Raw genomic sequence first — 22,811 nt, 5'->3', positions numbered from 1 at the left:
AAAGACCCTCCCCGAGGCGGGGACGCCCTGCACAGACCCCAGTCCCGGAGCGCGAGCTGCCCCGGGGGGAGGGCCCGGCGGCCGCATGTCAGGTCTTTGGCCGCCCCCAGTGAGGGCCCGGCGGCCCGACCGCGGCGCACGGCCTAGGCCTTCCCGCCGCTTCTGAGGCCGTACCGCCGACCCCGGCCCGCCCCGAGGGCTAGGAAGGGGGAGAGGGGGTCGCCGCCATTTCCGGCTGCGGCCGCGCGGCCCGACGCCCTGCGCCGCGCCACCCCGCACCCCCTCACCCGGCCCCGCGTCACCCTCACCTCGCGCCCCGCCCCCGCTCGCCTATCCCGTCCCCGTCACCCAGACCCCCGCCCGCCTGCCCGGCTGCCCGGCTGCCCGGCCTGACGCGAGGCCACCGGCCCGCCGCGAGCTCACCTGTCCGCACGCCCGCCCGCCCGCCGACTCCGCGGCTCCGCTCTTCCCTGCGCGGCGCTCCTGGGCAGCCGGCCGACGCGCTCTTCAGCCGGGGCTGCGCTTCGGGACCCGGCGGCGGCGGCGGCGGCGACGGCAGCGGGGATAGCGGCAGAGGGCGCGGGAGCAGCACCGGCAGAAGCGGCGGGGGCGCGCACGCTCACGCACGCACCCGCACCGGCGCGCGCGCTCCCGGGAGGACGTGGGCGCCGGCGGATCGGAGCCGCGGGCTGGGCAGGCAGCGCGTGCGCCCAGAGCGCTGGACGGAGGCTCCGCCCATGGGGCGGAGCCCCGAGTGACAGGAGTGGACCGAGGCTCCCGAGCGCACAGCGGACAGCCCATGGGCGGGGCCCCAGGACCTAAAGGCGGAGCTCGTTAGCCGAGTCGGAAGTTTCCACCGCTCCGCAGGGGCGGGGCCGAGCGGCGGGGGTGGGGCCTGCTTGCCAGAGCGTCAGGTGCTCTCCCGTGCGCCCGCAGGTACTGAGGCCAGATTCGCCAAAACAGGACGTGGGGGGACTTGTCCCGCAGTTGAGTTTGCCCCGTGCTTTACGTAAGACTGAGAAATCGTAATTGATCTCGTCAAAGAACTGGAGAGGGAGCTGGTGGGAGATGACCCGGAGGCCGACGGCCGCTGAGCCACTGTTAGGGACTGACGTTTGCTCATCCCTGCGGCGCAGAGTTGCGACTTCCTGCCTGCCTGCCCAATCACCGAAGTGCCACCGCCATTATCCAGCCCCTCCCAGAACCACAGGCAAACAATGACTCAAAAGGGCAGTTGAACCAACTCCCACTCACTCCCCTGCCACCCAAGGTTCGACCCCTGCTCATCTCACTGACCCCTTGAGGGACGGGACACCTGCTCTCTACCCTTCCCTATCGCTCCTATGTCAGAAAGTTCTACCATTTATTGAGTGCCTGCTCTGTACGTGGTACACTGGTATGTGTGCCAGTTTCCATCCTAGAAGCCATCCAACAGACCTCTCTGGGCAGTACTCCTCTGTCTCCTCACTCCCACACTTGCCCATTGGCCATTTTCCACTCAGCAGAGTCATATTCTTAACACAGAAATTTTGATATCCAAGGCTCCCTGTGACACATTGTGTGTTAGTTGCTCAGTCGTGTCCGACTCTTGTGACCCCATGAACTGTAGCCCACCAGGCTCCTCTGATGACACATTGAGTAAAATCAGACTTAGAGCCAACAAGCTCCAGCCTCCTCTACCTCTATCCTCTTACATCTCCGCCATCTTGCCGGCTTTAAACTGCCCAGTCTGTCCCAGGTTTGGTGCCTGTAAGTGGCAGAGAGCTCAGGAAGTCGCCTGGCAGTTGTTAAATTGTGCAACATCAAACAGGCAGAAAGAGGAGGCCTATGAAAACCGAGAAGCAGAAGGGCCAGATTCATATCTATGTCCTTTGATTCAAGAGGATCAAAGATTCCAAGCACAATCAAAGGTGCAAGGAGAGAATCAAATGGACCCAGTACCAATTTCAGAGTGAAGTTTCTTGGGCACTGAAAGAATGAATGAAGCAATAGACCTGGTACCTATTTCAGAGCGAAGCTGAGTTGGGCACTGCACAAATGAATGAAGCAGGCCTTAGTGAGTCTTTCCTTGACCTACTAGCTCCTCTTTAGGTATATTCTAAGAAAATATTCCCAAATACAGAAAAAAGTACATCACTAAGCTGTTCTTGTAATAGTAAAAATGGAAACCTAAAAGACATTCAAATGAAACAATATAATTATAAAATGTATACAAAGTTACTTAATAGCATTGAAAATCCTTTTAAGAGCTCCTGAAAGTAAAATGAGCAAAATGCATATGTTAAATATGTTTATAAAATAAGTCAACCTGTTTGGAGATAAGACAGGAATACTGTCAACTGTGGACAGTGGCTGCAGTCCAGTCCTGCCCTTCACAGGCCCTTTAGTGAGATCAGGTGGGCACCCTTATCCTCACCTTGAGAGGAAACTGGGACTTCATGGAAGCAACTTGCACAGCTGCCCTCCAACGCCAGCCCCACCACTTGCTACAACCCTTCAAGCTCTCAAAGCTCATCTCATGGGTCAATTACTTAGGGGAGCCACCTGAGGGCTAGGTCCATGTCAGGGTCGTCCTTGTCCCCCACAAGGCTTAGCAAACTCTTACCCACAAGACATTTAAATACTAAATAAATGAAGACCACTTGGAACCCATTTCATCATCAGAGAGGGTAAATGCTGACCACAGGCAATGGAGGAAGATGCTTTCTCCACTTGGCGCAGCTTCACACCTCACATGTCATGCTGTGTGGTGTGGAGTGCTGGTCTGTCATATACAATTCACATGCAATTTGAAGTCATTCACTTTCCCTGCCTTTGCATCTGGGGCAAGTCATGCTCTCTGACCCAAGGGAGGTCCAGTGCTCTCAGTAAAAGGATTTCCCACTGGGCACATCCAAGAAGGGGGGCATTGCACGGTGCACTAAGGCAGTGCAGATGGAGGCTCTCCCAGAAGTTTTGGGGAGGTGCAGCCAGCACTCCAGGGCACAGCATTAAGAAGGAAAAGCAGAACACAGGAAGTGTTAAGAATGGCAAGAGAATGAGAATACATATTCACATGTGCTTGTTTCTGCATGAAGAAAGCACTAGGAGGGTGAAGAGTTATTGGAAGATGGGTGGGGTCTGGGCAGGGAATGGGTTTGAGCCGGCCTGGTATCCAACCTGTCGAGGATGCATGTGCCCTTCCTGAAACACCACTGCGGTTACAGCTGCAAGTGGACAACCTCAGGAGTTCAGGCCCAAGCCCTTCAGTGTGTGAATGCTGGCTGGCCTGCCACCCTCTTGCTGCAGTGCCCACCTGCATGACTCTGGAAGCTTGGCATGGACTCACTGTAGCTTGGCTGGCTCCTCCCCATCCTCCATAGCCCTTCCCCAGAGACTCCCCAGCTTTGTCAACACACTCTCTCATGGCACTGAAGATATGAAATTTGCATTTGAGACCCTCTGTCTCCTGCCTGCCTCTCCCCAAAGTGCAGGCTCCTGACAACAGGGATCTGGTCGGTTACCTGGCCACTCTTTCGCCACCTTCAAGTAAGAAACATCACATGAGCTGAAGTCCGTTTTCCCCCAAAGAAATGCTTTATTGACAAATCACCATTATTTACTTTATGGAAAAGAGAAACCCAGGATGCAATCATTATCCCTGCATCCTGCCTTCCCAACACACCCAATCTGAGACTCCACCACCAGGGAAAGAGCATGAAGCAGCATTCCTCCCAAGGCACAGCGTGGACTGCAGCTCCCCTACCCCCCAAGTGTCTGAAGTGACCAGCACATGCAGATACCAGGCAGCACATCACAGTCCAGCAGAGAGGACACTAAGCTGATGGCTCCTCCCCCTCAAAAGCACACACAGGCAGTCGAGGTCTCTGCCCACCAAGAGCCTGTAAGGCACAGAGCTGCCCCTCCAGATGCACCAGACATGGGGCCAGGGGTGAGGCTGCTGGGCTGTGGCAGCATCAGAGGAGAAAAAGATCTTTGTAGCTCCTGAGAAAAGGCAACAGCAGAGTCCCAGCTGACCCGAAGCCCCAGCCCTGACCTACCTGCAGGGTCTGCCTGCTGCTTGCCGGCCCCAGCATGTGGTATACCCACAGGCTGCAGCCACTGACCGGGGAGGAGCCAGCCAAGGCTGGTTTGAGCAAGGGCAACGCCGGCCCTCCATGGAGGGGCTGGTCTTTCTCCTGCCTCCATCCCCACTGGCCAGCAGATGCTGCTGTGGTCACCAAGAGGAGAGAAGCCAGTTTCTACACAGGGATGGAGTGCACTCACGAAATAAAACACAGCACTGGCACAGCCGTGCTGCCCCTTGGCTGGATGCAGGGTTTTACATAATGCTCAAAACCCACTGAAGAATCCTCGTTTGTATATAAAAACATTATAAACAAAGCATAAGGCGATGTAAGGCGTGCATTTCAGCTAGAGTCCAAAGAAATACTTTCTAACTATGAGGCTAAAGCTGCTTCGCTTAGTTTTACTTTTTGAAAAACCCACTGCATGTATAGAAAATAAAGAATTTGCTTTTGTTAAAGCTAGATTGTTAGTGTAACAATTAGGCAGCAGCTGATAATCAGCTTCTTTCTAGGTCTCAGAAAATGGATAGTTTTCCTGTTTAGCATTTTGAAATTAAACTGCGGATCAGGCAGGGCTTTCTGGATGACTCGTCCTTCTGTGACTTACGGAAAGACTTTGGAAAACAGCTCATTTTACACTTACCACATCCCCCCCTTTAAACATGCTGACCAACTAAGAGATTTCCAACAGAAGCCTGGCTTTGGCTCAGTCACCCTGGTATCCACCACCCTGCCCACTCCCTGCCCTAAGGCAGGATGGCGAAATGATCTGCTGATCTGACACAGGGGTAGGCATCTGTGGACAAGGCGTGTTCTCTGACCCATGCGACCACGTCTCCACGGGGATGGCATAATTGTTCTCCACACACACCACTCGAAGTTGCAGTTGTGGCGATGAGGGTGTGCTTATTCCGTGGCCAGGCAAAGTCGCTACAGTCTTAGAAAGGTATGTGATCGGGCAACGGTCTGTCACCACTCCCTGTTGGGGAGGGAAGGTTGTCACCACCATTCTCTCTGCCACCGACAACTTTAGACTACAGATAGGGAAAGACCAAGAGAGAAAAGCATGAGACAGGGCACATACATGACAGATCCTACCTATGTCCCTCCTAAGAGTTCAAAGAGTCAATCTCTATGGGAATGTATGTAATTCATGCATATGATTCCTCTGATACATGAGGAATCAGAGTAGAAAGAGCAAGGCCCCAAAGTCTGCACACTGATGCACGCAGTCATGTACTGTATGACTTTCTCAAGACGACAGAAATGGAGAGCAGATTAGGGGTTGCCCAGAGTAGGGCAGGGGAAGGCAGGCTGTGGTCTCCGTGGGGATGAACTGTGCCCTGTCATGACTGCAACAGCGTTCTCTCCTGGTTGTGACACTGCTGGATGTCACCACAGGAGACCGCACAGGGTACAAGGGCTCTCAGTATCAGTTCCTGTGACTGCACGTGAACCCACGTGACTAGTGACAGGCCGTGAGCCAGCATACTGGGTAGCCCAGGTCCAGGCCAGTTACCTTGATGGTCCCAACTCGGTCCTCAAACGACTTGAAGGTAGCAGAATTCCTTTAAAGAGAGAAAAAGATGTCAGTACTGTAAGGAACATGTGGTTGTGTGCCCTCCTAAATGTGAAGGGCCTTGGGGTTTGGGTCATCCTTTGGAAAGACCCTAGAGAGATCCCCAGGTCTCACTGTAAAAACATGACAAGCCAAGAGGAGGAGAGGGGGCACACACGTTCCAGAGGCTCCCCTAGGACAGAACTAGGGCTCCCCTAGGACAGAACTGAGACCAGCCACACCCACCAACTGCAGGACAGAGGATCTGCATGCCAGCAGCTGGTGAGATCCAGACTTCACGTGGGCGAACCACAGAACCCTCGACTGGACAGCAGGGGATGCTGGGCACGTGATTCCACTGCCCCCTAAATGCACACATCCTGGGGTTACTGAAAGTTCCATGTGTTCTTCACACAGATCTCTCACAGAAGTTGAGCAAGAGGAAAACTAAGGCTCATTCTAAGAGCAGAGAGTGATGAGGCAGAGAAGAAAGCAGGCCAGGCCCAGGTTCCCCGCCCTACCCCTTCCCTGTGCCCAGGCCACCAGAGGCAGCCTGTTAGTGACCCCCAGGCATGCTCAAGGAGGGGAGGTAGCAGCTGGAGCAGATTCTTCTGGGACGACGACAGCTCTGTGGGGACTCAGGCTGCACTACAGAGCAGGAGAGAGCATGGGTGGGGGCTTCAAGGAGGAACAGGCCATGGCTCTGGCTGTTCTCAAGATAAACAGTCTCTGTAAAAAGCTTGGAGACCCCTGGCAGCCTCCTGGGTGCTGGTGTGTGCAAGCCTCCCTGCCCCTTCCAGCCCAACCTGAGGGCAGCCCTGGAGAATCCTAGGTAGAGCCCAGTTTGGGCCTCACCCCCACCAGCTCTGCGGCCTAGAAGGGGTGTCTCCCAAATCTGAGCCAGAGACTGATAGGGGAAGGTGGTTCCTGGTCAGGGGTGTGGGGGATGTGCAATGAACCAGCCAGAGCCACCCCCTCCCACCGGCCTCCCAGTGGGGTCCCGGCAGGCTCAGGCAGCTATGGGGCACAGGAGCACATTACCTCATGGCTGGCATACTTATGGAGTGGCGGATGGAGTGGCTGCTGCTTGGAAGCATGGGAGGAGCAGAGAAGGAAGAGTTAAGGCAAGGATAGGACCAGCTCCCCATGCAGGAAGCTGAGCCCCACCCCATGTACCAGGGAAGAACAGAGAAGCCTCACAAGCACCCCCCTCCAACCAGGAAAACTGACCCTGGTGCCCCTTGCATGGCCCCAGAAGTGTGGCACTGTAGGGGGAAGGCACCAGGACAGGGTTATTAAGATGCCCTCAGCCTAGGCATTAAAAACGTTTCTGGTGCAAAGAGCCACCAAGCATCCCATTTGATTTCACAGCAAGTCCCAGACAAACAAGCAGGACAAGTATGAATATCAAAAGTCACGACTGTTCTGGAGTTCTTGGCCTCCAAGCAGGAGGAGCAGTTTGATCAACATGAGCTAAAGGACACTCAGGAGGCTGTCTGACCGGGGCCCAGGCACCCAAGCGCAGAAAGGAGACCAGCTCCCTGTCAAAGGCAGGACCACTCCTAGGGGAAGAGGACACGGGGACACAATGGCTCAAGGGCCAGCACAGCCTCTCCCAGGAAGAGTCAGGGTGGGCCAATGGCTACTCTGTGAGGCCAAGTTAAGAGTGGGCAGCAACAGTGCCCAGACAGCCACATAACCAGGGGAGGAGCCCTGTACCCGTCTCGCCACTGGTGACTGCCTTGCTGTGCTGCCCCCACCATCCACACAGCCCCCTAGGGCCGGCCAGAGCCTCCCAGCCCTGAAGCACAGATAGCCCGGCCCGGCGCATCCAGTGTCAGTCTTACCTAAAGGAGTGTGAGAAGGGCCGAGCCCTGAGGGGCAGCAGCAGGAAGAGAGAAGAGAGGCAGCATTAGGAGGGGCATCCGGTCCCACCCCGGCCCTGTGTTCGAGACTACCCCACCGGGGGAGGACATGTGTCCCTGTCCGGCCTCTGCCCCACTCTCCCTCACACAGTTACATGAGGGACCTTTGAGACTGACTCTACCACAGGCTGGAGAGAAGGAACCCTGAGAAACAAGCAGAGCAAGGACGTGAGGCGCTTCTCTGCCCCCAGGGTCCGTACCTGACCCAGGACCCAGGACCCCATCAGCCTACACTCCAGCTGGGCCAGTGTGCCCCCCCGCACCTCGACAGGGCCTGCAACACCCCCAAGCACTTCATGCTTTGGCTCCATCACCACGGATAACAGAAGATGACCAAAAAACCAGAACATATCCAAGGGCATCTGCTGGAGTTGGGGAGGAAGGGGCCACGGCTCCCCCCCACCCTTGGTGGCCACCCCAACATGAAGATCGTTTCAGAAGTGACAGTCACATGGCCTGAGGCATCTGTTGTGCTCTGCTGGGCGGCAGGACCTACTCCGCTCGGCGGGAGAACAAGCCTCATAGTGAGAAGAGGTGCGTGTCCTATCAAAGGTCACCCAGCCGGATGGAGGCCCGACCTCACTCTTAACTGGGCCTCTGGCACTAATCCATTTCCCTGCCCCTGGAGATGCAGCAAGCCCCTCGACTGGGCTGCTCCTGGACGGGCCCCTCTAGACACCCGGGGGACTGCTGTCCTGAAGGACAGAGCAGCACCTGACCCTCAACTTGCGAAGGAAACCCCCTGGGCCTGGTTCTCTGTGTCAAGAAGTGGAGAACTTTGTCAGCTTCAAGCTCCAAACCACAGAGACTAATGGGCCTCGACCTCAAGCCACCCAAGACCACATGGTAAGGCAACAGGGACACACGGATAGGCCCCTCAGACTCAGTTTGCATCAGCACTGGGATTCAAGAGCAAAGGCAGCAGCAGGCACATGGGGCCTCAGGATGAGACGCCAGCCAACAGGAACCGTGACCAGGGGCTGGTTCCTCCACTAGCAGGGCTCACATACAGTGGGCATAGCACCAGCCACAACATGGCCACCCTGGGTTCTGAGCAGAATGGGGCACACTGAGCTCTGTCCTCCCAGAACGAAGCCACGTGTGTGAGAACTGCCCAGCTGGCTCGCCTGCACAAGCAGTTCTACCCTCTCGCCTGACTTCCACCTAGGATGCTCTGAACACATGCGACAGTGAGAATACTGAACACAAAGGCATGACACCGAAAGTCAGAGTAACGTTCCTAGAAGAGCACGAAGCAGACCTGTCACCTGCTTCAGGTGCTCTATCATCAGCCTGGCCCCCCTGGGAACGAGGCCAGGCCACGAGGGGCATGTGACCAGCTCACTGCCAGGCATTCCTCTGCCCAGCTCAGGTGGCCACAACGGGCATCCCACCCACCACCAAGTGAGACTCGTCCAGGAGGACATGTTGAGCAGTGCGAAGCCTAGGGGAGTGATGGCCACAGGCCCTCCTGGCCGCTGTGCAGAGCCCCGCTTGGGGGTCCCTCTTGTGTCCGAGTCACAGTCACCATGGGCCAAACTTGCATCTGAGGGCAGTCTGCAAGGACCCCTAGTGCAGGGGGAGCACCCCTGAGGCATGGACTGCCTACTGACTGTTCAGCTTCTCCAAAGGTTTAAATTTTTTCAAAATAAAAAGCTGGGGGTGAGGGAGTGAAAAGGTATAATGATATCAAACAATTAAGAACAAAAAGTAATCATGGCTCTGGGCACCAGCTGTCCTCTGCACAACTGGGTGGGTCCCGGGCTGGTGAGTGCCTGTGGCCCAGTGGCCAGGGCAGGGCTCCCACCTTGAGGCCCAGGAGGCAACCTCAGGCCATGAGGTGGGGAAATGCCTACTCTAAGCAGGCAGGAAGGGTGAGAAGTGAAGGGTCAGGACTGGGTGGACCCTCAACACCAAGTTCAGCAGGCCAGGCCCACAGCAACCCCAGGCCAGGCCCACAGCAACCCCATAGGATTATCAGCTATGAGGGGACAGGGCACGGCTGGCAGCAGAACCCAGGGCCAAGTCCAGGGTTCTGGCGAGGGGGCTGACCCATGATGCCCGCTGCTCTCACTGATTCACCCCAACAACCCAGAGGAAGGCCTGAGGGGCAGCAGCAGAGCCCAGAGCAGGAAACTCAGGGTGGAGTCTGGTGTGGGAGTGTCATGGCCATCAGGCTGGGGCAGGCACTGCTGCGTGCTGGCCCCCAGTTCCCCTGGCCTGCTTCAGAGGCACTCAGGCAGCCCCCATGGTCTTATCCAATTCCAAGGCAGACTGCTTGGTTGGGGGCCCTAGTGTGCAGCCACACGCTCTCAAGAGCAAGCCAGGCAAACACACCACGCTTGTTCATGATTTGTCCAGGCTGCCACTGCCCCCAGGCCAGAATCATCTGTCCTCCATGGAACGTCAACAAGAACCACAGCCTTCACCAACCCCAAGTACAGTCACCCATGGGCACAGGGACCTCCCACACCTCACCACAAGGAAAAGGAATAACAAAGAGGCAACCAGTAGAGGCAGGTTTGTGAACCAACCGGTCTGGGGCTGGTATGGCCACACCTGTGGGTGCTGAGAAGCACCTGAGGTAAGTGCATCTGCCCACTCTGGCAGGCTTCCTGCAGACCAGACCCTCCAATGGATCTAAACACCCTAAAACCCCACCTGCTCGGCCCAGGTCTCAGGGCAGAGGTGTCGGACCAGCGAGTCTCACCTCATGTCCCCAAGCTTCCGGCTGATGGCAGAGCCCATGGTGGACAGGGCCGCCGAGGTCTTCTGTCCCGCCTGAGACAGGGTTTCCTGGGTTTTCTTGTAGCTGGAGGGAGAAACAGTGGTTAAATGAACCACACAGAAGGTGCAGCCACAGCCCATATGCCAGGGACAAGGCGATCAGAGAAGAGAGGGGGCGGTTGGGCCAGTAACCCGGGCCCCCAGGGAGGGGACTTGCATACAGACAGAGCAGCACTGCCAGGTCATGACTGCCCCCACCCTGCAATAACCCTGTCTTCTGTTCTTCCTATAACGCAGGCTTTCCTCCTCCCCCTGTGGAAACTCATTTCCCCACCTCCCCGACTTCCATAGCAAACAAGCCCACAGAGCCCAGGCACACAAGCCCCTAGGGGCCTCACATGGCTTCTCTTTTCTCTTCTTATCCAAGGCAGTCCTCCGAGGACATAACAGCTCGACTGCACCCACAGGGTTTGAGCCTGGCAGCTCAAACGGGCGGTGCCCAGCCGGCCTTCAGACCCCAAGCAGCCCCTCCAGCCCTCCTGTTCTATGTCTACCATGTCCTTTGAAAACGGGGAGACCTATCTCCACCTCATGCCACTGTTCTGGCTCAAGGAGGTGGTCTTGGCACCCCGTGGAGATCTCCTGCCCCACCCACCCACAAGATGGCTTGTGACCTCAATAGCAATGGGACAGGCACCAGTGAGGTACCTGGGCCACAGGGACGAAATGGACACCCCTGGGCCAATTCTGAGCCGTCAGCCCCCACCACAAACAGAAGACACAGCAGCCTAAACCCAGAGGCTCCTGCCGAGCCAACTTGGCACCCCAAGGAAAAGAGAGCTCAACATGGCAGAGGTGCCCACCAACTCCAGCCCTCCTGGAGTCACAGGGGTGGGCTTGGATGGCACTGGCTGGGGGCTCTTGGCCCCCTTCCACATCTACCCCAAACCGTTGCCTGCAAGAGCCTCTGTATGAGCACCTGCTGCTCACATCCCTCAGGCTGGCCTTGTGCCTCAACCCCTGCACTCCTCATCCTGTGGGGATGGCCTGGTCCAAGCACCCTGGAGGGCCTCCTCTGGGCAGTGGCCCCTCACAGCACAGCGGGGCCTGGGCCTCAAAGCATGAGCTGCTTCCCAGCAAGTCTGGAAATACCTTGAAGTCACTAAGGTGTAGAGTTTATCTTAATTTCCAGGAAGATCAGTAATTCTTGAACATACTGTTAACAGGGGGTAGAAAACAAGTTCCAAAATCCTTGCTAAAGACTGTGCTTCTGGGTTTTTTAAATTCAATAATAATAAGATGTCTAATTCTCACTCTAGGCCTTAAAAAATCTGACACCCAAAAATTCCTCCCCCAGTGACAGTCTGACACAATCTCAGAATTAAAATGAACAGGAACTCAACATCCAACCAACCTGCCCAGTGACCCAAGGATCTGGACAACTGGGTCCTGGACAAGCTCCCCTCAGCGGAGGAACAGGTCTGTTCTAGGCTGCAGCTGATTCACACTAAAACCCACAGTCCACACCCTCCTCTCAGAGGGTTTCCAAATGGACTGTCCGGCAGTTCCCTCCAGTGCCCCAACCCGATGGTGCCTTCACCCAGAGCTGCCCCCTAAACCATGGCCTGTCTTGGCGTCTCGCAAGACATGGCAACAGAAGTGGAGCGTCCAGAGGGCGACTCAAGGGTGCTCAGGCACAAGGGCCACTCCGGGCTACTCTGCGGGGCAGCACCCCGCTGGGACGGATGTGGTGCAGAGGCCAGGATGTGTCTGCGTCCAATAACTCAGCCCAACCTGTGCTTGAGAGCACCAGGCTATGCCATGCTGCTTGACTGTCGGTGAGAGGGAGGTACCAGCGGGATGCTCCTTCTCCGGGATCCTCCCTTGGGGGGGTCTGTCCCCACCTCCCACTAGTGGGGGCACATGATCCCAGACTGGCCAGAGGTGAGCTCCCTGACCCCAGTGAAAGCCCAATGACTCCCATACTGGGCCACCTTGTTGTTGGGCTACAAGGATGGGAAGATACGGTCCTGCCTCACCAGGCCCCTTTGACCACAGAGGAGCTGCTTGAGAACAAATTCGCTGTGGGGAGGGTAGAAGGGTGACACAGGCTGGGAGTGCTGGTCAGAGCCCCAGGCGGGCAGCCTAGAGTGGTGGTTTCTCACCAGATGAGGCCTACCCCTCCTAAGCTGACACTATCTTTAGCTGTACCTTCTGTCACCTGCAACCAAATAGGTTAATATGCCAATGAGTGACTGCAATTCATTGATTTTCACTCTAAGCACGATTTTAATTTGATCTACCTAAGAAAGGATCCCATGAGGTGATGGTTTCATGACCAATAAAGCATGGCTGCTGAATCAACAGCTGGGTTGAAACCCCAAGTGGCATCAACCTACTCACTACCGCATCGCTATACCAGAGCCAAGCACTCAGGCTGCAGACACCTCACTTCCTCCCTTCCTGGCCACGCTCCATTCACTAAAAGGGATCCACAACCACAAGAATTAGGGAAGACAGGGTGCTAGCTCAAGCCACACCATCCCCTCCAGAGGCTGTGGGCAAGGAACCCTGGTAATGGCCTCCTGCAGCCACAAGCCAGGCACCTCGAGACTGCAGAACAGCTGTCTCATGCTGTCCCCCTCCTGTGCTGTCACTGCAGAGACTTCTCCAGGCCTGACAACTCTCCCAACAGATCTGGGGCTCAGACCTCACTGCCTGACGAAGCACGTGAAAAGAGCCCATCTTGCCAGGCACACTTACAGGCCCAGAGCCATGGAGTTCCTTCAGAGGAGTCAGAACTGTGATCTGAGGAAGCAATGCCCCAGCAGCTGGCTTTCCAGAACAGCACCAAGACCTCCCAAAACGATTCTCAGCCTCGGTCAGCACCATGAGCCTGCCTCTAGCCAGGGGCCACCCTACCAAGCCACAGCATGGGAACTCCAACTGCCAGACCCACCTGGTGCCCGGCTGCCCTCACGAGCCTAGGCTGCAAAGGCTCCATGGGGAGCCGGCCAACCTGGGCTTCTAGACACCTCCAAGACAAGCTGGGTTGCAACTGTTTCCTTTCAGCCCAATGCAGAAGGGCTTTCTGCCCATGCCTTCTGGCAACCACAGTTCTTCCTTCTAAGCAAGACATCCCAGAAAACGATTTTAAAACACTGCACCACCCAGTTCAAAGGATATAATCAGACTAGAGTACAAATGAAGCGCCATTATCTATTTCACGGATCTCAGGTAAAATGCCAGGAGTCCTTCTGAGCCTAAGCTCTGACAGACAGAGCCACCATGAAGGTTCCATGCCCTGCTTCTTTGTGTTTCTGTGCTTGCCTCTCAGGCCAAAGGACCTACTTAAAGATCTGACCCACACAGCCCATGCTGTGCTGACTCCAGAGCCACCCCTCAGTGCAGGTGAAGCCCCAGAGTACCACAGCTGGAGCCAGGTCTGCAGGAGGGGAGCACCACCAATCCGTCACCAGACTGACCCCCGCTCTGGGCTCTTATCCAAGGGACACATGTCAGGAGGGGGTTCCCAGCGCCATCTGGGAGTGAACTTGCTTCTGCGCCTGCACTTTTCTCCAGTAGAGTTTAAAAGGATATTTTATGTTTGAGAAGAATAAAATTATATGAAAAATAAAACAGCCAAGACACACCACAGCTAGTAAGCTGAACTGAGTGTGCTCGGCCTTCCTATCCCTGAAAGCCGTGTCAGGAGGGGAGGAGGCACTCACAGGTCTGACTGGGTCACTTTCTCATTCCACTCTCCGAGTTTCTCAGAAGTTTTCATGTAGCTAAAAACAGAAAGTCTGTGGTAAATTATTTAGAAAAACTACTTCAACGCAGGTTTCAAACTGCAGATGAAATTCCAAGGAAAACAGAAGGACCAGGGGGCAGGAAGACTGGCTCTCCAGCCTGATTCTGCTCAGGACCTGGTCAGCGGGCCGGGTGAGGCCAGGGAGGCATGGACAGGCCTGGCTAGCCCTCCTGAGGCCGAAGGCAGGCCTGCCCACTCAGCAGAAGTTGTCTCTCAGGAAACAGCTGTGAGGAGCATGAAGGGCACTGCCACGGCCCCAAAAACAACTCTTGACAGCCACCTTTTGGGTTTAAAGCCTACAAGTTTCTAAGACAGAGAACTGGGTTTTTCATAAGTGAGATTTATGAAATTCGATTTGGTCTTTCAGTGGGACACAGCTTCTCAGACAATGTGAAACATTTCCCACCCACCCCACCCCACCTCCTTGGAGAATATGTTTCAGAGGAGCCACACGTCTGCACTCCCCAAATCCAGAGCTGGGTCAGAGGTTCTGGGGCTGTGATCATGTCACACTCACAAGGACTCATGCCCACTTCAGCAGACACTGACCTATGGGGACCACTGGAAAGCCAGTCTCATTAAGCACCTAATTGGTATTCTCTCCAATTTAGACCCTGCAACATACTCTTGTCAATTTCTGCTGGGACAACTAGCATGTTCACCACCTTTTAAAACCATATGTGCAGACTCTAAACTCTTGAGTAAACCAAATTCAGATTTGTTTGCTGCCAAGGATTCAGTGCCCTGAGAGGGCAGCTTCCAGGGGGCACACCTTATCCCCAGGACTCAAGGCCCCCTCAAGCAGGCGGACACTCACGCATTGGAGACCTGCATGTCATGCCAACTCCTGGACAGGTTTTGCTTCAGGCCCTCCAAGGTGGAAAGGCCCAGCTTCCTCTTCAGCTCACCACAGTGCCTCTCCTTGGCTGCCAGCACCTGGCGCAGAGTGACAATTTCCTCTTCCACCTGCAAAAGCATGCAGTTACCAGGCTTCAACCACCACTAGGGCAGGAAGTGACTGACATCCTTATGCATACTACAAAGAGAGTTTCTCAGAATCACATGAGAATTCTCCATTTACAGAAACATAACTTGACTTAGGAATAGTCTACAGCGGCCATCGCTTCTGTTTGTATTTGGTACCAGCACCTCAACTTTCTCTGGAGAACTGTCCTGCCCCCCTCAGCTGAGTGTCTACCCACAGATGGCAAGCCAGGTCTGTCAGAGTTCTGAACTGGGTGTGTAAAGACAGCAGCCCCTTTCTGTCTAGGCTCCAGGTCTGGACATAGGTAACAAAAGGTGGAAAGGTGGGCAGGCAAGCCGCATCTGCACCCAGGGGGAATTCCATACACAGAGGGAAGGAAGCAGAGCTGACAGACGGATGGCCAGAGACCCACATGACAAAGAAACAACCCTTAGGACATCTGTGTTCCCAAGGTCAGCTGCAAGCCTTGGCAAAAGCCACTTACACAAGTCCAAAGAAAATTCTTTTTTGCTTAGTGTAGTATGAGTATGAGTGTAGTATGAGGACAACAGGAAAAATCTTGACAAAAAAGACAAGAACTTTCTCATGTCTTAAAGAGTGGATGACAAAAAGAAGCCTTTAGAGCCATTCTGCTTCAGATTCTCAATAGTTTCAGCTTCTACATGAACAGCTACTCTAAAAAACCATCCTTTCTTTAAAAAGTGACTGTTTGGATTAAGGCATTAACAGCCGCTTAGAGCCCTATCTGGCTAATCACTAGATTTTGCTTTAGAAAATACTGAAGAAAGAAACAATTCAAAGTCAAGGATCACCCAAGGCCAAACTATTACCAGTCACTCCAGCAGTGACACTTGGTGACATTAACTTTCCGTTTATGGTGTCATGGGCACATGGGTTTAACAGCCTGTGGACACACAGGCTGACATTTTAACATGAGAGCGTCTCCACTTTACAATTCACCTCTGAAAAAGACATTGTGGTTTTATTCTCTAAACCAGTATGTCCTGAAATAAAGGGCAAAACACAGGCTTCCTGGGACTTCCTGCTGTTTCTCCTTTAACCTCTGCTCAATTCAGAAAGGGTGGCTTCCTCTGCATTCTAAAATCTGGTCCTGGGGCCAGGTTCATTCACAAGACCAGTTCTGCTCAGACCCAAGCCTGGACCCAGGATGTTATCAGGATTGGCTTGTCTCCCAAGATGAAGCAGAGAACTGCGACAAGTGTGCTCCAGCCCCTGCCTGACTGATGCTGACAAGTGCACTTCCCCAGACTCTGGAATCTCAAGTGAATCACTATCAGGCTCTGTTATCACATCATAAAAAGAAACACTCTTGGCAGTTGGTTTGAATAAAAATTATATGCAGAGACTTTTATTCTTAATTCCTATTTCTTCTTAAATAACTCTCACTTTGAAAAGATCACATGAAAAAAGAAGGAAAATGAAGATCCAGGGGCAGATACATCTGTGGGATCTTGAAAATGTCATGTTTATTCCAAAAGGGAAACCCACAGCAGATGGAGTGCTCAGAGCAGCCGCCCATGTGGATACTCCCCTCACAGAGAGCCTGCAAAGTGCCAGACACACACAAGCCAAGGCTGCAGAGGACAGATTCTGTGGGGTTCCCAGGGCAATTCCCCTGGAGCACAGTCAGCACTCCAGCTCATTTTTAGGCAGAGAGGACCGCACAGCAACCCCGAGCATATAGCCAAGACACAGCACCTTTGTAAGCTCCGCCCTGAGCTCCTCGGCCTCGGTCTCCGTCAGACCCTCGACAGCAGGAGCCTGGGCAGCCACCGCTGTGTCCACAGGGACATCCGTCATAGAGTCGGAGAGCAGACCTTTGTTAGGAGAATTCAGGTTGATATCTGCCAGAGACAAAATGTGGTCAGAGTGCATCAAGTAAGAAGTCATAGACGAATAAAGTGGGCAGAGATTCCGCCTCCCCCTGGGGAGGGGGACAAGACAGGATTTGGAGAAAATGCCTTTTCTCTGAAAGGTTCTACAATGATGGTTGTGGCCACCAAACAAAAAGCAGCCACATCTCAGACCATGTAAATTGCTTCTTCAGGTTCCAGAAATGCTGGCACAAGGCAGCCATTCCCTAAATCTGGCTCCTCCTGTAGAATACTCTCTTCACGGGCAGAAAATCTTTGCTACAAACAAAGCAGCTGGAGCCAACAGATCTTCCTTTTTTTTTTAAAGGAGAAGGAACTTAATACAGCTGTAAATACAGTCAGCATCATTTTCCAATCAGCTGCTCTGCCAGGGCACAGGCTAACACACAGAAACACAGTCATCCAGGCCCTGTGGGGAGTCACCAAAACAAAACCAGTTTAACTCATCCTCAACCCGCATCCCGCAGCATGGAGGCTGCAGCAAGGCACAGGGGGAACACTACCTCACATACCTTGCTACATCCAGATCAGGTTCAATCCCTGTATCAAATGTTTTTTTCATATTAAATGCATCTTCCTGTATGAACCAGAGGTTTACAAGAACAATAGGTCTATATCAGTTCTTCTCAATTCAAACACATGACCACCATTTAGTATGTCGTACAGTCAACACTGAAAACATCTTCCTTTTCGATCAGCACGTTCTGTGAACAAACAAGCTCTGTATGGTATTTGGCACACTTAAAAGTAAACTAAAGGGAATTCTCTGGTGGTCTAGTGGTTAGGACTCCGCTTTCACTGCAGAGGGCCTGGGTTCAGTCCCTGGTTGGTGAACTAAGATACAAGTCAATTGGCTTGGCCACGTAAATATATAAATAAAAAGGCATAAAGGTTGCAAAGAAATAAAATTGTCTTAAATTGCAGATATGACTATCTACTTTAGAAATCCTAGAGTCTGCTAAAAATAAAATGCACTTAAAAGCAAAGAAGCTCTATGTAGCTGGCTGTGTCATTCCCTTCACATGTCCACACAGCTGGAGTCAGGCACTTCTATGGTGCTCTAGAGATGCTCACTAAATTAAGCGTGTTTTGTTTTCTTTTAAATCAATTGACCCAAATTTTTAACTCAGATCAACCAATGTGGTTTTACTTACATCACTTGTATCTGCTATGTTGAACCTACTAAACTCTTAAATTCATTAAATACTTTAAAGTCTTTACAACTTTTCTATTTTTAAAAACCAACGCTCACAGACAGGTAGTGTCTACCTATAAATCTAAAACTGGATCTTACGGAAATCACCCCCAGATGAAACTATACACTCACCAATTATGCTGGGCACTGCCCAGTCACTGGGGAAGACCCCCTGACTTACAGAAGACCAAGACAGGAAAGTGTCTTACCAAAGGACCTACAGAGAACAAGCACTGACTGGTGCAGTAGGCAACAATGGGGGCTAGCCCCTCACCTGGGTGAGTCGCAGTTCAGCCTGTATAATCATCTGCAAAACGGGGGTAATACAAGGACCAATCTAAACAGGTTATTCTGAAATGGAAAAAGATCTCAGAAACAGACTTGGTATGATGTCTGGCACATAGCAGGTGTTCAGTAAGTGTTTTCTGTCGTTCTTATGACCAGAACCCAGTGCATGTAACGAATTCTAACGTTTAATTAGTATGCCCATACAGGTCAAACAGTAGAAGAACATCCTGAAATCATCCAGTAAAGTTACATCAATGTAGTTTTAATCACCACACCCTCTAGAGCTCCAGGATGGAAGACAGACTTGTATCACGTCCTCAAAATCTCAAGCTTCTGGGCCCGCTCCACACCCGCCGCGGCCACCTCAAACTGGTCTGGGATGTCTGTTCCGGAAAGAGGCCTGGTATGCTGGGTGTGCCCCTGACTCACTGCACCCGTCCTCCTCGAGACAACTCCGAGGTAGGCTGGGCTCCGAGCAGTGTTGCCACCCAAGGGGCGCTGCGCCCAACGCGAGGGCGGCGTTGCCTCCCCTCCCCCTCCCCCCACCCCGGCGCCGCTCGGCACCTCGGCCAGCGTCCAGGACCGGATGGAGTGTCCCCAAGGGCCATGCGCAGGATCTGAGGGCGGTCCGCCGGGCAAGCGTTGGGCGGGGGTGTAGTGACGAAACCCAAGACTCAGGGGCGACGCAAGGGCGCCGGGTAACCAGTGCTCGGAGCAGTCCCAGCCGGGGGCGGAACGCCTGCTTGCAGCAGCTTCTAGGCCAGGCGCCTGGGAGCTGAAGAGGGACAGCGGGGTAGGAGGGCGCAGGCGGAGAGGCCCAGAGCCCACCAGGCGAGGCGAGGCCCACACGTACCTTGGCCGGCGGAGTCCATGTTTAGATGGCTACCCGGCCGCAGCTGGCGTTGAGACCCGGTTTGCGGGCGCAGTGGGAGCCAAGTGGGCCGCACCAGGTGTAACTCGCCGCGTACACAGCAGCCAGCGGAACCTCCTCAGCAGCCGCGGCTTACGAAATCAACAGCGCGACGACCCACTTCCGCTTTGACGTGCGCTCCGCCCTCGCCCCGCCCCCTACGAGCAGTGTCCAACGAGAGAGTGTTTTGGCCCCGTCCCGCTTCAACCTGATTGGCCGAGGCTGCGGATGAAGTCGGAAACAGAGGTCGATCCACCAGCGAGACATACAGGTAGAACGGTCTTGAGGAGCTCGAGGAAGGTGGGAAGTGGGAGGACCGTGCTTCATCGGGCTATGAGAGTCTGAAGCTGGGCATGTTGGAGGTCCCCAGCCTGTTTGCCACTGCCAGCTCACTTACTTTGGCGGGTCAGACTGAGGCCGCTCTGAGACCTGACCCCCTGACTTTGGGATTCTTTTTCGAGTCCTTACTTTCTGTAGAGATTTTTAAGCATATGGGGATTGCGTGGAAAAAGGCATGACCACCTGTTCCCTCTCCGGGCTGGAGCCAGGTGGGGCCCTCACCCTTACAGATGAGGAAACTGAGGCCAGAGTTACTTGTCATCACTCAGCTAGTTGAGTTGCCTCCAGATGACTCTGGAGAAGTTTCCTAGATTTGTCAAAGGAGAGGTATATAGCCGTTAGGCAACCCGGTCCCACTAAAACAAGTCCCACAACTACCCTTCTTTGGCTACCTAGTTGCCTCTGCAAGCAACCATTTAGTGGTATTCAAACCCTCAAGGATCTGACCTTTCTGGACAGCATTCCACCTAACAGCCAAGTCACTCTGCATGTACTGATCCCTAGGAAGGAAGCCCCTTCCTTTACCTGGGTAACTCTGATTGTCTCAGTTCAAAGCTCACTTCCCCACAGGTCTTCCTGGTACTTTAGGTCACCCTAGTTACCTGCCTCTGCCTGCACTGGCCCAGGTGCATCCAGGCCAGGTCCTGCTCTGCTGCTGTCAATTATATGCCTGCCCCACTTACCTTCTTTCAGTTTTTCCAGTTTCCAGCTGAACCCACCCTGGCCAGTTCCTATCCCCAGTGGTTGCGAACAGCTGGTAGTCCCTGCTTCATGCAATTTAGGGGAGGTGGTAAGGAAACAACTGTATTACAGATGGTGGTGGGCAGAGGGCCTGTCTTTCATTTTGTATGGCATCCCTGAGCCAGGAACAAAGCAATGAGTGGTCAGTCAGGTATGTCTGTAGTCCCACTAGGACATGCCACTTACTCTGAATCAGTGGTTCCAAGGTGAACCCCATCCTGTAGAAGCCAGGAGTGGGGTAGAGGAACCCTATGAAGCAGCAGCACTGCACTTGCACTCCTGAGGAGGAGTGCCTTCCAAAGCCAATGTCCTTTCATAGTTACGAGTGACTTTCACAGACCCTTCAACATGCATCTTTCCCAATCATCCTGTAACCCAGGCCAGGTGAAGGAGGCCTCCTGGCATCCCACAGCCTGTGTTCCCACCATCCTCTCCAGGTGTCAAAGCATCCATCACACAGGGTTGCCATAAACTGGGTCAGGTTAATCTTTGCATTCCCTTTACCAGCTGGGAGCAGATTGGAAGGGTTCACAAGTGTTGGAGAGAAAAAGAGACAGGAGAGAGGGAACACCCCAGTGAGCGAGAGAGTGCAAGATCCCTTTGCACTCCCCCACCCTCCGCCAGACACCAGGTCGGGATCCAGGGCAGGGCCAGCTTTACTGGTTTGGGGTGGGGGTTGGGAAGGGACCTGCAGAAGCACCGTCTACAGCCTCCAAGGCAACTGAAAGTCCTCGGGTTCCAGCGGACTGCAATGGGTCGCCTCCACGTTTTTGAGGTGCTTGCGCGCCAGGAATAGCGCGAGCTGCCGCCGCCGCCGCGGGCTCAGGCCCTGGCCCACTAGCCAGGGGAAGGCTAGCCCATGCGACCCCCAGGTCTCCTCGTCCTCCTGCTGGTCCTCGCAGTGCGTGAGGTAGGAGCGCAGCAGGGATAGGCACCATTCGTCGTCCACGCGGTAGCGCGCATAGAAGGCGGCCTCTTGCGCCAGGCTGCCGGCGCGCAGCCAGCGGGTAACGATAGCCAGGCCCTCGCACGCCATCACAGCGGGGTAGCGGTGCTGCAGCAGGCGCAGGAGCAGCTCGTTGCCGCGGTTGCCCTCCACGACGCCCGACGGCAGGGGGCGCAGGTGGCCCGCGGTGCTAACCACGTCGTCCTGTGTGCGCCGGAGCAGCAGCACCGGCCCAGGGTAGCGACACAGCTGTTCAGCCACGTTGAGATTGAAGTGCTCACGCACCGTGCGCACCACCAGCCCTTTCCAGCTGTGGGGCATGACCTTCAGTGCCAGCGGCACGAGATCGTCGAAGGTGGCATCAAGCACAAGCGCGCCCAGCTCCGGGTACGTCATGGTGGCCCACGTGGCCGTGAAGCCACCAATAGACCAGCCATAGACCACCACGTGTGCGGGCGGGAAGTGCAGGCGGTGCAGCGCGTACTTGACCACCACGTCCATGGCATTGGCATCATGCTGAGGGAACGGCGCGCCCGTGCTGCCCCCGAAGCCCGGGTGGTTCCAGCCCAGCACCGAGTAGCCGGCCTCCAGCGGCGCCGATAGGCAGCCCATCTCGTAGAAGCCGGCGTTGCCCTCGCAGCAGATGACCAAGCGCAGGCCGCGGCCGTGGCTTCCCGGGTGCTGGCGGCGGTCCATGAACATGGTGTCGATCTCGTTGCCGTCACAGGCCACCAGCTTGGCGCGCCGGCCACGGTAGCGCTCCACCAGGCGCTCCTGGCCTTGCTGCAGCAGCGGCAGCAGCGCACGCGTCATCAGGAACATGGAGCCGGGGTACACAAGCCAACGGCCCAGCGAGTGGGCCAGGGCGTAGCTGGCGAGCTGGCTGGGCAGCTCGCGGATCTGCTGCAGGAGGCACTGCGCCTGGCTGCGCGCCGCGCGCGGCAGCCGAACCGGCGAGTCCTCGCCCAGCGCTGCGCCCCGCAGTAGCCACACTCCCGCAGCAGCCGCCGCGCACGTCAGCGCGCGGTGACTGCTGCCGCTCCCGGCGGCGGCGCGCACGTCATCCCAGCGGAAGTCCACCGGCCAGCCTCGGAAGTTGTAGGTGTAGTTGGCTGTCAGGTAGATCTTGAACACGTGCACCAGCGCTTTCACGAAGCAGACCACGCACATGGACACGAGGCCTTGAGTGCTGACCGAGCCCTAAGACCCAGTCGCCGGCCTGGTGTCGCGGTGGCGGTGGGAGGTCCAGGCCCGGCCCAGCGGGCGGCGGCAGGGGTGGGCGCGCCCTAGGCCGCCTCAGGCCGTCTCTTTGGGGCTTGGCCCCCGTGGCTTTTGTGACCTGGGCCCGCTGGGGCCCAGGGAAGTCGGCCTCTGCCTGGCTCGGACCAGCTTTGTGAGTCACCGTTGCCTGGGAAGAGACC

At 55.0% G+C, this 22,811-nt stretch overlaps 3 protein-coding genes across 49 annotated transcripts in view; all 3 read right to left on the bottom strand.

Annotated features, from left to right (window-relative positions):
* DNAJC5 (DnaJ heat shock protein family (Hsp40) member C5) overlaps positions 1-602 on the bottom strand; it is a 28,988-nt gene extending 28,386 nt beyond the window's left edge. For all 4 annotated transcript variants that reach the window (XR_015139294.1, XR_015139293.1, XM_086333018.1 and 1 more), the window contains exon 1: positions 424-602. The gene's annotated coding sequence lies outside the window, so the exon portion shown is untranslated. The remainder of the gene's footprint in view (positions 1-423) is intronic.
* A 2,951-nt stretch (positions 603-3,553) lies between these two features.
* TPD52L2 (TPD52 like 2) lies at positions 3,554-19,467 on the bottom strand. Of its 44 annotated transcripts, XM_086332994.1 has the most exons (11): positions 19,308-19,467; positions 19,019-19,229; positions 18,730-18,837; positions 16,796-16,941; positions 14,909-15,057; positions 14,009-14,068; positions 10,261-10,362; positions 7,473-7,499; positions 6,667-6,708; positions 5,587-5,635; positions 3,554-5,101 (listed from the first exon to the last, which is right to left on the bottom strand). In XM_086332994.1, the coding sequence occupies exons 4-11, from the start codon at positions 16,895-16,897 to the stop codon at positions 5,006-5,008; spliced, it is 627 nt and encodes a 208-aa protein (XP_086189120.1). In that variant the 5' UTR covers positions 16,898-16,941; positions 18,730-18,837; positions 19,019-19,229; positions 19,308-19,467; the 3' UTR covers positions 3,554-5,005. The 44 variants fall into 44 exon arrangements, with proteins under 44 accessions (XP_086189120.1, XP_086189111.1, XP_086189117.1 ...); XM_086332985.1 differs by lacking the exon at positions 18,730-18,837 and having other exon boundaries at positions 6,667-6,711; XM_086332991.1 differs by lacking the exon at positions 18,730-18,837.
* Positions 19,468-20,926: 1,459 nt separating this feature from the next.
* On the bottom strand, positions 20,927-22,790 carry ABHD16B (abhydrolase domain containing 16B). The gene has a single exon (XM_086332965.1). The coding sequence runs from the start codon at positions 22,558-22,560 to the stop codon at positions 21,148-21,150; it is 1,413 nt and encodes a 470-aa protein (XP_086189091.1). The 5' UTR covers positions 22,561-22,790; the 3' UTR covers positions 20,927-21,147.
* Between the last annotated feature and the right edge of the window lie 21 nt (positions 22,791-22,811).

The sequence above is a fragment of the Bos grunniens genome, chromosome 13 (genome assembly GCF_055505025.1).
Source record: "Bos grunniens cultivar Pamir isolate PY7600 chromosome 13, Bosgru_T2T1.0, whole genome shotgun sequence".
NCBI classification, from domain to species: Eukaryota; Metazoa; Chordata; class Mammalia; order Artiodactyla; family Bovidae; genus Bos; species Bos grunniens.
The sequence above is the reverse complement of the archived record's forward strand: the minus strand, read 5'-3'. Positions and strand labels throughout refer to the sequence as shown.

Excerpts from the sequence above, each read along its gene's own strand:
- ABHD16B (XM_086332965.1), bottom strand. The coding sequence starts at position 22,560 with ATGTGCGTGGTCTGCTTCGTGAAAGCGCTGGTGCACGTGTTCAAGATC.
- TPD52L2 (XM_086332968.1), bottom strand. Across the intron at positions 15,058-16,795 it reads TCAGGGCGGAGCTTACAAAG|GTGGAAGAGGAAATTGTCAC; the intron begins GTGCTGTGTCTT and ends ATGCTTTTGCAG. Across the intron at positions 7,500-10,260 it reads CGGAAGCTTGGGGACATGAG|GGCTCGGCCCTTCTCACACT; the intron begins GTGAGACTCGCT and ends GCTGCCCCTCAG.